The sequence below is a fragment of the Nyctereutes procyonoides genome, unplaced genomic scaffold, assembly GCF_905146905.1.
Source record: "Nyctereutes procyonoides isolate TBG_1078 unplaced genomic scaffold, NYPRO_anot_genome, whole genome shotgun sequence".
NCBI lineage: Eukaryota > Metazoa > Chordata > Mammalia > Carnivora > Canidae > Nyctereutes > Nyctereutes procyonoides.
In genome coordinates this window covers 30,463,846-30,476,535 of record NW_026575122.1, presented here as the reverse complement: position 1 = coordinate 30,476,535, position 12,690 = coordinate 30,463,846, and the positions used below count along the sequence as shown (strand labels likewise).

The 12,690-nt window shown below is 37.3% G+C and overlaps 1 protein-coding gene across 1 annotated transcript in view; it reads right to left on the bottom strand.

Moving 5' to 3' along the window:
* Window positions 1-271: 271 nt before the first annotated feature.
* The window catches only part of UBE2N (ubiquitin conjugating enzyme E2 N), a 36,431-nt gene continuing 24,012 nt past the window's right edge, over window positions 272-12,690 (bottom strand). The window contains exons 2-4 of the mRNA XM_055336629.1: window positions 3,078-3,324; window positions 2,752-2,892; window positions 272-2,102 (exon numbers count right to left, since the gene is read on the bottom strand). Of these exons, the coding sequence (XP_055192604.1) occupies window positions 2,062-2,102; window positions 2,752-2,892; window positions 3,078-3,324 (429 nt within the window). The 3' untranslated portion in view covers window positions 272-2,061. The remainder of the gene's footprint in view (window positions 2,103-2,751; window positions 2,893-3,077; window positions 3,325-12,690) is intronic.

Here is a 12,690-nt window from a genome sequence, read left to right as displayed (position 1 = left end):
TTCTAGAACTCAAATTCAGTAGACATCAAAGTCTTATTCTAGACATTTTTGTGGTACAGTGGATTTAAATCTGGAATTTTAGGACTTAGAATACTAAATGATCATCACAGGTAGTGCCACCTGCACTGAATAAAGCTGATCTCTACTGAACTGCTTGAGCGTTCATTTGGGCCCCAGAATGCAACTCAGTTCCCTTGGTAACAAGACACCCTCTACAGCACAAGAATTGTTATAAATGACAACTGCTCTTAAGAGCTTTAAATTTACAACATTAAGGTTATGAACAATTTTATTCTGAATTAAACTAACATTTGTTTCCAAGCAATGCATTTATTTGAAGGATACCAGTTACCAGTCATCAAAAACTTTCATATGTTGAAAATGTAATTTAATAGGTAATTCTTCATCTTACATATAGGAGCACAATAAAATAATATACCACATTCTGAAGGAACTCCAGAAGTTATGAGAATCAAGAGTGGGGTAAATTCCGATGGGCTACCAATATCCATTACCTTAAACTGCAAGAGACAAAAATTCCAACCCGCAGGTTAACATGTACATCCGTATGACTGGCTACACTGATGACTTACAAATGACAAGGACCAGGAATTCGATATGGAGAAGGTGGGGAAAGAACAGTTTTTTGAGGAGAGCAACTCTCAATGCAGAAAAAATTACTATCAAACAATAGGAGCTCCCCTAGCAAATACTGAAGGATGAAAGTAAGAATCACTAACTGAGGATTTGATGCTCTCAAAGGAAGAAACCTTTCAGATGACACTTACGCAAACTGGTTGCTTGAGATCTTGCCCCTCAGGTCTATAAGGAAGACTCAGAAATGCCTCAGCAAACCTTGAATGATTATCACATTGGTGTTTCCTAAGAGCATGCACCAGTGGTTACACATGAAGTTTTCAGACAAGAACTAAGAAAAAGGTCATATCCCAAATGCCAGACACAAACAAATGTGGCACAACATGTAAGTCCTATACAAAGTCGTTCACAACTGCTGCTTTGCTGTGACTCCCCTGTACAGTAAGTTTCAAACATCATGGCAAGACACCAATGATCATCTAACTAATCAGACAACACAAACATATTTATTCAAATTTTTAGGAGGTAAAAAAAATAGCAGATACCAATGCTTTATGCATGCTCAGGGCCCGCTTATAAATACTCCATTCAGTGATATCCTAACACAAGTTTGCATCAGTGAAAAGAAACTGGCAAAATCCACCTCTTGCCATTCAACATGTCAGATGGTGAAGACCAAAACAGAATGTTCCATCAGTTTTAATTTTTAAATACGATTGTCACATTGGGAAAATGAAATAAACACAGTAAAATAAACTGTACAAAGGCAAAGTAGAATAACAAAAAATATTTTACTAAAACATAAGATTTACAGAAGTTTCCAGACAAGCCATACAAAATGGTCACAAGCTTTTTCTTGAAGGAAGGATTCTACACTTGACAGCAAAGTCACAATGTTATTAGTGAGGGCTGTAATGTTTGTTTAATGTTCCCATTTTGGTTCAAATAATCAAGCTTGTCCATCTACAGCGTCTAAATAAAGTTAGACTTGGCTAGAGAGCATATTCTAAAGAACTGGTTAGCTGCTTTTAACCGATGCAATTAGATCACCATAAAAGGGGGGAAAGGAGCCCATAAAATTAAAATAAAACTACCTCTCCCCCTCAAAAATAATAATAAAGAAAAACACCCACACCCCTGCAGCTAACCCTGACAACTACCTTCATTCACAGTGCTTTATACTTAAACCATGATGGGGGAAATGAATAAAAGCAGAGAGGGGCCACTGCTTTTAAACGTTTCACAACAATCCAGATGGTACTTCTAGCCTCTGCTCATGCTTTACAACAGTGAATCAGGACAAGACATAGATTTGCTAATGTGCATTTAATCACCAAAGGACTGAAGATGTCTGGGCTTTTATTCTGTAATGTTTCTAAGACTGTGTCCATTAAATGCAAACAAAAAAGGAAGAAGTCTTGGCAGAACAGGAGAAGTGATGCACACTTGATGATCAGATCGATTTTAAATATTATTCATGGCATATAGCCTAGTCCATGCTCTAGCTGTAGACAAAAACAAATATGCAATTATTATTTTACTTAGTTCAATGTTACTTTCTAAACTCTATAAAAATAAAGCAGTATTATGTTAAATTCATGCCATTTTCTATCATCTGAATCAGACAAAAAGACTGTGTATATCTAATTAGCAAAACACTACAATGTAATCCAGAAGTTCTACAAAATTCAGGATGAAAAAGTGGTCTTTTGCCTCCATTTCTAGATATGCTCTCCATTAATTTTGTTAAACTCTGTAACAGGAAGAAGCTTACTGATTTCAAACTCCCTAGCTATACACTGACATAGTTTTATTAATCAGATGAATTACAAAAGCAGCTCAAAAAAGTTTAAAAGTTTTCCATTATCTTTATGTACTGCTAGATGAATGGTATTTGATAAACCAGGTATAGGTTACACAAGAGTTGAAAGCTCCCAATTATAGGTTGCCTTTACATTTGGGGGGTCATGAAGGCCCTAAGATCGAGCTTAAACATCTGTTGTTAAGAGGTGTCTACATACTAGAAGCAGATGACTTATCCCCCTTAATGTATTTTTTGCTTTTTGTTAAGACTCTAAACAAAGTTTTTTAAAAAGTAGTATATGTTTGTTTTAAAAAGTAGAAGTGGTGCAAAGGAGAATGGATATTAAATACCTGTTTCTATGGCTTGGGCTTCGTTGGTCTTCCACTGCTCCGCTACATCATTTGCTAACGGATCATCTGGATTGGGAGCACTTAACAAAGCCTGGATCGATAGCAGAACTGTGCGGATCTGCAGTGCTGGGGACCACTTATCTATGAAGGCAACAGGCCCAGAATGATCAAGCATGAAACAACAGCCCCAGAACTACTGCATTTCATTCCCACAGACTTCTGTGGTCTTTATATAAGGCAAGTTTTCAATGTTCAGATTCTCAATATGGAATGTTTACGAGAAAAAGGAGAAATCTTAATAACATATTGATAAAGGTAACACTTACCTTTCAAAATATCTAAACATATTCTTCCCAACTTGTCTACATTAGGATGATAAATTTTGGTCATGAAACGTACTTTAGGGGCTGCCATCGGGTATTCTTCTGGAAGGAATAGTTCCAGTTTAAAAGTCCCTCCCTCAAAGGGGGAATCCTGGGGGCCAGCAATGACCACATGAAAATAACGGGCGTTGCTCTCATCTGGTTCTGCTTTAATGCCAGGAACTGGTTCTGCCAGCAAACGCTGGGTTTCCTACAACAGAAAAACATAATATATTTATGAAACATATGTTATTTTGCTAAACATCAAGCTAAAAATTAAGTTCACTTCTTGGAATTGGACTTAACAGAACATCTCCAATTTCCCCAAGGGTTTTTGTTCTATAATAGAAAACTTGAAGTTCAAAGAAAAGACTACTTAAATAATTCCAGTCACCTGAATGCAACTGCAGGTGAATACTGATGACATATACACTGCAGCTACAAATGTCTGAAAATATGTTGATAATAAAAATTAGACTAATGAAACCGATTTTATACTAAGAAGAGGAGTGGTAAGGAGGAGACAAGAGAGAGAGAGAAGAGAAAAAAGAAAACATATCTGCAACTACCAAAACCAAGCTGTTTAAAAAATAAAATTAGGGGCACGTAGCTAGCTCAGTCAGTAGAGCATGTAACTCTTGGTCTTGGGGTTATGAGTTCAAGCTCCATGTTGGGTGTGATGATTACTTAAAAATGAAATCTTTTAATTATTTTTAAAAAGTAAAATTAGTTCTAAAAAGTTACTGAAAATCTTTCCTCTGAAAAACAGAAGAGAATGTAGAGGGGCCAAGTGCCTGGGCACCTAAACAGGGCTAGAGAAATATATACAACCTGGACCCTTATCTGCTTCCCAACAACCATTTTCAATCTTTTCAATCTTTCTCCTTTCTCTCTTCAAACCTCCAGTATCTCTATCCTCACTTTCACTTTTGGCTGATGACTCTGTTTTCTATTTCACAAGAAAACAGACACTTCCTTAAAGTTCCCACTGTAGCACTTGTATACCCACCTTCAACGGTGTGCCATGTGCTTTGCCTGTCGTCCTGTGGATGAAATGGTTGTCACTCTAGGCTAAGACTGATCTCTCCTCCAAAACACTAGATCTTATCTTCTTCTCACCTATTCAAGCAGCTTTTCTCTCCTGAGTCATCAGTTCCCCTTCTTCACTGGATCTTTCCCCAAACTCTACTAACTTGCTTTAATTTCTCCCCATAAGAGCAGAAAATAATCTTGACCTTACTCTTCCCCCACCCTCCACCAACAAATGCTTAATCTTCATCTTATTTGACCTAAATGTAACATCTTACCCAGCTGGTCTGCCCTCCTCCTTGCAAAACATCACCCAGCTTCCTGTAGCCAAGCTCTTCTGTCTCCTGACTCTTCCTACTTGTCTGGCTGCAACCTCCGTGCTGGTTCCTCCCTGACTCCCCAACACTGAAGTGCGCCCGGGCTCTGTCCTAGGGTTTCTCTATCTACACGCTTCATAGTGATCCCATATTGTCCAATGAATCTAAATATTAAATGCACCCTGTATATGACCATCTCCCCCAATTCATACCCAGCACAGATCTCACCCCTGGATCCTGCCTCTTCTATCCATAATGACCTGTTCAACAGCTCCCCTTGAGCGTCTAATAAGCATCCCAAACTTAGCATGATTTTCCTCACCCTCAACCTGTTCTTCCTTCAGAGCCTTCTTCATATCAGTTAACCATAAATCCATCCTTCCAACTGATCAAATCTTTTCCTTCATATCCCACCACATCTAACCTGATCTGCATATTTTGTTGGCTTGAATTTCAAAATCTATCGGACTGCTCCTTACCCCCTGCGGCTCCACTTCTCATCCAAGCCGCCATCAGCTGGCATACTGCAATAGCCTCACTTTGTTCTTCCTTCTTCTGACCTCATTCTCTACTCCCTCCTTGGGTTTGTGTTTCACGGACCTTTCAAAGTCCTTATAATGGCCCCCCCAAGAAAAGGCTTTATATGATCCCCTCTAGCTACTTTTATCACATCTTTAGCTATGTTTCCCCCAACCTACTCCCATCATGGCACTTTGTTCTAGCCAGATTAGCTGCTTTGTAATTTTCCAACCTGCCAGGCATACTCCTCCCTCAAAGGCTTTGCCCTTGCTTTTTTCCCCCTGAAATTTCTATCTGGTTTGCCCCCTCAGAACTCCTAAGATTTTCATTCAAATGTGTTTTCTCTACAAGGCCTCCATAATGGAAATAAAAGCCCATTCCACCCTATCCCACACTGTCCCTATTCCTGTTCCCCTACTTTATCTCCACAGCACTACAAACATATTACATATCTCACTTATTTTGTTCAGAATGGAAGTGCCATAAAAGGAGATTTGTGACTGTTTTATTTACTGCTATATCCTCAGCATTTGGAACCCTGCCTGGCACCACAGATGTTCAATAAATACTTGCTGAATTATGAATCTATTTGATGTTACAAAGAACAAGGAATAAACTATCAGAATCGCATCTTTAACATTAAAGCAGTATTATTCAAAGCAGGATGTGCACATCACAGGAAGAAGACAAAAGGATCCATTCAGGCATGGGAAGAAATAACCTAATTTCTATTTATAAACTTATTTTTAGCCCAGAATAGTTAACATACAATAAAAGAAACTGGCAATACCATGTGTAATTTTATATATTAGTAATATACTTTTATAAATAGGCATGTGCAAAATTTTAGAACACTGCTATATCTGAAGTTTTAGATATGAAAAACAATGAATAAGAATATTGTATTTACACTGCCTTCACTTAAGAAAAAACATACACCTTATACCATTTCATTCTACAGTGTACAGGGCACATACTAAAAGAGGTTTCCCAGTTTTATACTGAAATAATAAGATGCAGATAAAAAATTAAACCCTTTCCCAAACTGTGTTAAACTCCTAGCCATTTAAAGTAATATCTTCAGTACTTTAATTAGAGACCAGTTTTTTTTCTTTTTGCTTTGGTTTAATCATGGCAATGCAAGGGCAAATGAGAAGCTGAAATGCTGTAAACTACTTTCAGCTAAATATTCTTTAGGTTCAAAGTAACACATTTTCAGAGCATTAAAAATCTCAAGAGGAGGGGTGCCTGCCTGGGTGGCTCAATCCCTTAAGCATCTGCCTTTAGCTCAGGTCAAGATCCCAGGGTCCAGGGTTCACACCTGGCACTGGGTTCCCTGCTCAGTGGGGAATATGCTTTGCCCTCTCCCTCTGCCCCTCTCCCCACCCTCATATTCTCTTGCTCTCTCACTCTCTCCCTCTCTCAAGTAAATAAAGTCTTAAAAAAAAAAAATCTCAAGAGGCAGTAATGAAGCCTCTCACTGTGGGAAGCCCTTCGACATGGAATTAGAAAAAAAGCGGCCGGCCTTCACTTTTAGCAAAAAAATAAAGATAATAAAGATATTAAGGATGAACAATAATAAAGGAATAAGAAAAAAAACTGGATGGTAAAATTCCTTGAATTCTGACCTCTCCTCATCTCCATCCTCCTATTGTTTTGCCCCAGGTCTTATTATTTTTAGAAATCCATTAGGAGGGAGACTGGGGAAAAAAAGGCTGGGGTCTAGGAACCCCAAAACCCCACTCCCTGGTTACACAAAGTAGTAGCAGCTCTATTCAAAACTAAAAAAAAGCTGCCAGAAGGGCTTCCAAGATCATATCCCAAAATAGCCTCAAAATTCACTCTTAGAACACATTGTCAGAGATTTAGCATTCCTTCCTCATCTTCGGTTCCCCCTCAAAATAAAAGAGTCTTTCTAAAAATTGTATATCTTAAACATATAACATGGCCTAATCAATTGTAAGATCTAATCAGAACACATTCTAGAATAAGCTTTTAGGTGTGGAAAACCTTTTGAAATAGTTTTTTTTTTTAATTTTTTTATTTTATTTATTTATTTATGATAGTCACAGAGAGAGAGGGGCAGAGACACAGGCAGAGGGAGAAGCAGGCTCCATGCACCGGGAGCCCGATGTGGGACTCGATCCCGGGTCTCCAGGATCGCACCCCGGGCCAAAGGCAGGCCCCAAACCGCTGCGCCACCCAGGGATCCCTGAAATAGTTTTTATACGCTCTCAAGTTCTCATGGATTTTGATATAATAAACAGATGCATTATTATTTGACTACATGGCACTGACTTCCCAAACAAACCCACAGCATAAATCATGGGGAGGAAAAATGAATAAAAACCAAACCAAATGGAACAAGTCTCATCCACAGAAGCTGAAGTCAATTTTTTTTCCCAAAAAAGGCAAAAGTGGATAGGAAATAAAATCCTTCCTGCTACTACTCACACATGGTTAAGTATGAAACACCTTCTAGTTTTGTATTATCCTCTGGTAGAAAAACAGTGAAGTACAGTGGCATTTCATCAAGTCTAGAAGTTACGGGTTCAAATTCCTACTGCATTGCTATCTTAGCTATTACTTTTGAGCAAATAATTTACACTGCTGAGTCTCAGCTGACTTATCTATATCATAATTAAGATTACCTCTCATGCAGAGTTGCCTTGAAGATCAAAAGAGATACTAGAAAGACTTAATAAATAAGATCACATAAGAAGGTAGCAGCCACATACAACCAACTCAAAAAGAATGTAAGAACAAAGCAACAATAACAAACTTTAAGATTAAACAGCAGTTTGTTTAAAAAAAAAACAAAACAGAATAAACATTTGTTGCATTATGATCCTACTTGTTTAAATACTTTTAAAAGAAATTAAATAACATCAAATTGACCTACTCCTCAATAGATCTACTGGGACTTGAAGAGCAAATTCCAGGATTATACCACAGTAAACTGTAGCCTTTGTCGACTAAATTCCATTAACTAGGTCTTGTCCCACTTTAAAGTTCAATAACAACTTGTGGTCACTATTAAGCAATCTAAGTTTTATTATACATTTTTTAAGGCAATGACTGAATTATGAACAGTAAAATTTTAGATAATAAACAGTATTCTTACAGAGTGGCAGGGGTACCTGGGTGGCTCAGTTGGTTGAGCGTCTTGATTTTGGCTCAAGTAATGTCATGATCTCAGAGTCCTGAGATCTAGCCCCAGGTGGGGGCTCCACACTCAGCAGGGAGTCTGCTTGAGAGTCTAGACTCTCCCTCTGCCCCTCCCCCCTTCTAAGAAAAAGAGAGGCAATTTGAATATGAGAAAAGTTGATCCAGTTAGTAACTTTCTATATATACTTCCAACATATATCTACAACAATTAGGTTTTTCCCCATTTAGAATATTCTCTGGCAGCACCTAGGTGGCACAGTCAGTTAAGCACCTGACTCTTGGTTTCAGCTCAGATTGCAAGCTCAAGGTTGTGAGACCAAGTACTGCCTCTGGCTCCACGCAGCATGGAGTCTGCTTAAGACTCCCTCTGCTCTCTGCTACTCTCTCCTCACCATGCCCTCTCTCACCCTCTTACTTTCTCTAAAATATATATATATATATTCTCTGAAACACAAAAATGCAATGTATTACTAACAATGTTAATTGTGGATCTTTTAGATCATCTCACCCAAGAGCCATCTGACCATACTTGAAAACACTATCAATTTTGTTATCACAATCAGTCTTACCAAACTGAGAGATGCAGGTCTACTCCAATCTCTCTTAACTACATCTACAAGCAGTTCTAAAATATTAACAAACAGAGGCTCCTTTTTGGGGATTACTGATATACAGCAAAAGCCAATTTTTCAATTGCAAACTACTTAAGGGCATCTGCAACTTTATCATCTACAGTAAGTGGGCATTCAAAAAAATTTTATCGTTTTTTGAGTGTTATGTCTCTAACATTTTATCCATGAGCCATGTGATTTTTACTGCACAATTCTGGTTAACACAATGAATTTTAGGAACACATAGATCTCATTATAATAGAAGTGACTGTATTTATTCTGGCTGGGATTAGAAACAGAGACAAAACTGCTCAATTTCCCCACTACACTACATCCTTACAAAATCAGGTCAGATACAGATGTGTACAGCATTTGATAAAAATGGGTGATGAATGTTTCTCTACAGCAGTGCTGCCCAACAGAAATATGAGCTGCAAATATATTAAATTTTCTGCTAGTCACATTAAAAAGTAAATAATTAAAATATTTAATATATTCAAATAGCATCATTTCAACATGTAATATAGAAATTGTTAATATTTCATAATCTTTTTTCATCCAAAATCTTCCAAACCCAGTAACTTATAATGTTTCAATTTAAACTAGCCACACTTCAGCTGCTCAATAGCCACATGGGGCTAGTAGCTACCATACAGGACAGTGAAACACAATCCTGTTATACTGTTACTCACAGATTATTAAAATAACTTGTTTCCTATAGTAAAATCTGGTAGAGAAACTTAAAAATATCACCTTTTTCCCCTCAAAAAATTCTATACAAACAGTAATGTTACAACATCTAAATCACTAATAACCGGAATGTGGGTGCTATTGTTTGTTCCCGTCACAAGATTATGTTTGAAAATAATGATTTGTAGCAATTTCAAAAAAAAAAAACATAATATGGACAGAAATTACTTAAAACAAGGCAACTATATGAAGAAATAAGGGTTAGTCCTTTAAGAATCATTTTAATTTTTTACAGTCCACACTACCCCCTAGTGGACAAAAGACATCACTTATTTCAACCCCTTTTCCTTTGCAAATGGCTCATAAATTATTTTACTCTAATTCACTACATTTTTTTAAAAGTGTTTATCCTAAAGTCAGATGAGAATAACAATTCAAGACATATCCTCCACCTTCTTCTTTTTCTCCCTCTACTGCCACACACATAAACCTCACAATGTCCTTATCTGAAAAGAAGGAAAAATGGAAGAAGCTGTTTCAAACACTTAGGTACCAAGGACTAATAAATCTTGGGACGCCTGGGTGGCTCAGCAGTTGAGCCTCTCTGCCTTTGGCTCAGGGCGTGATTCTGGAGTCCCGGGATGAAGTCCCACGTCGGGCTCCCCGCATGGAGCCTGCTTCTCCCTCTGCCTATGTCTCTGTCTCTCTCTGTATCTCTCATGAATAAATAAATGAAATCTTTAAAAAAAAAAAAAAAAGGACGAATAAATCTTAAGATTTTAGACCAAGGTATCCCTTTAATGAAAAGCTTTATTTCCAGTTGGACTGACAAGTAGCAAGAAAGTACAGCTGACCCATGAACAACACAGGAGGTAGGAGCACCAACACCCTGCACAGTTGAAAATCCAAGCATAACTTTGATCTCCCCAAAAACTTACTAATAGCCTACTGTTGACCGGAAGCCTTACCTATAAGGCAATTAACACATATTTTTATTTGTATTATATACCATATTCTTACAATAAAGTAAGTTAAAGAAAAGAGCATGTTAAAAAACATCATTAGGGAGAGAAAGTACATTTAATAGTACTGTACTGAATTTATCAAAAAACAACAAAAATCCACGTACAAGTGGACTCATGTGTAAGTGGATCCGTGCAGTTCAAAGGCGTGTTTTCTTCGGGTCAACTGTACTCTGTATTCCACTTTGAGCAATAACACCCAAGAGATGGAGTAGAATGACCTGGGCTAGAAATCTGTTTTTTTTCTCTTGGGTTGAGAGACCAAATCAGTACTTCCATTAAGTTCAGTGAAAAGAAAAAGAAACTTGGAAGCCAGAAGGACTTCTGAAAAGCTAAGTATAGTCAATCAACTTGTTTCTCAGGTCTGAATTAGTCTGGAAGCATCTCCCCTATACTTCCACAGTTTCCTGGGCATTACCACCACTCTAATACAGCTAGGACAATAACTATTTGAAGATGCAAACTCCAGCTAGCATATAGTGGTGATCAAGTGCTAAACACATGCTTGTTCAAAGAATAAATGTATCCATGCTTAGACACCACACAGAGCTGATATGAATTACTATACTTAACTGTGTTAGTGGGTAACTTCTGCTCAGGAACAGCATTTAAAATTATTCCAATCACTGACAACAGACAAAAATCTGAAAATTGTACTAATAACAAAGTGTGCCACCAACAAGGAAAACTATTAGGCTGAATTCCTTGTCTACTACCCCCCGATTCTTCTGTTCCACCAAACACATCAGGTTGTACTATAGTCTGTGCCCCCAACCCCACACCCCACCCTACTCTTAAATTCCATAAGGGCAGGAACTCTCTGCAATTATCAAGCACTGCGCTCAGATATGCAGAGAATCAGTAAAAAATCAAAAAATAACTGTGCCAAACAGGGACTCTACATGTATTATTACTCATTTAATCTTCATATCCATTTTACAAATGAGGGAAATGAGAAACTCAGAGTGACCACTTATATTATAACCAAAGCTAGCAAGTGGCAGAGCCAAGATTGAAATCCAGGTAATTGGACTCTACTCAGTCTGGCTTCAAAGCCTGATTTCTTAATTTCAATGGTATCTACAAAGAAAATTAACAATATGAACAGTACATCTCAAATGTTTGGCAGGACTGTAAATAGCACAGAAGTTAAGGAAGGTCTGTTTTCAGTCCTTCATAATCATGAAGAAGTGCTTCATTAAAGAGGTAATTTAAGCCACAATATCACTTTTTTTCTCTTTTCGTCCTTTGGGACTGGCAATTGAAGAAGAATACAGTCTTAGCCACATAAATGAAGTAGAAAAAACTATGCTGTGCTTGACAGAAAAAATGGTATATGCCATTTTGACCTGGAATTACCTATTATATGGTAAGCTACTTTGTCTATCTCTGATATTACATGAAACCACTATGCTCTGAAATGCTGACTTTGAAATATGAATTTACTAACAATTGTTTATTTTGTACATGACATTGTCATATCAACTAATTCACAGGAAGAATAAAATACAGTACACCTTTGTCTCCTAAGAATTTATTTCACTGTGAGTATAAAATACACGTAAAAGCCAGTTTTTGAAAGATGCATTTTCGAATGGGGTATGTCAAGGTTTGTTTTGTTTTGTTTTGTTTTTTTATGTCAAGGTTTTAAAGAAGGTACAGGTGTGATTAGGGATACTAATTACATGAATAACAGGAATAGACTGGGAACACATTATGTCCTTGTTTATTCTAAAGACATTTTAAAAGTTTTCTGGAAAAATAACTTTACATCTCCATCTCTTTCCTGTTTTTTCAAAGATTTCTAAATATCGGTATCACAGTAAAGACAATGAAAAATACTCCATCATAAAACATTCATGAAATTCTTGATGGTAAAAATGTCCTTTGAACACCCAGAACTGTAATTAGTAGACTCATGAAAGTGAACATCTCCATTTTTTCCTTGGTTTCTGATTTCATAGACAATATAAACACTTCACTGCCTGGACTTTCTCTAGCACCAGCTCAAAAATTAAAAATATTCCTCTGATGATCTGAATAACATAACCGTCCTTTTTTTTTTTCATCTGTCTTAATGAATTCTGTGACTTAGGAATGATGTCTTAGAACTCTGAATAAAGAGACAATCTAGGGACGCCCAAGTGGCTCAGTGGTTAAGCGCCTGCCTTCAGCCCAGGATCAAGTCCCACATCCAGCTCCCTGCTTGAAGCCTGCTTCT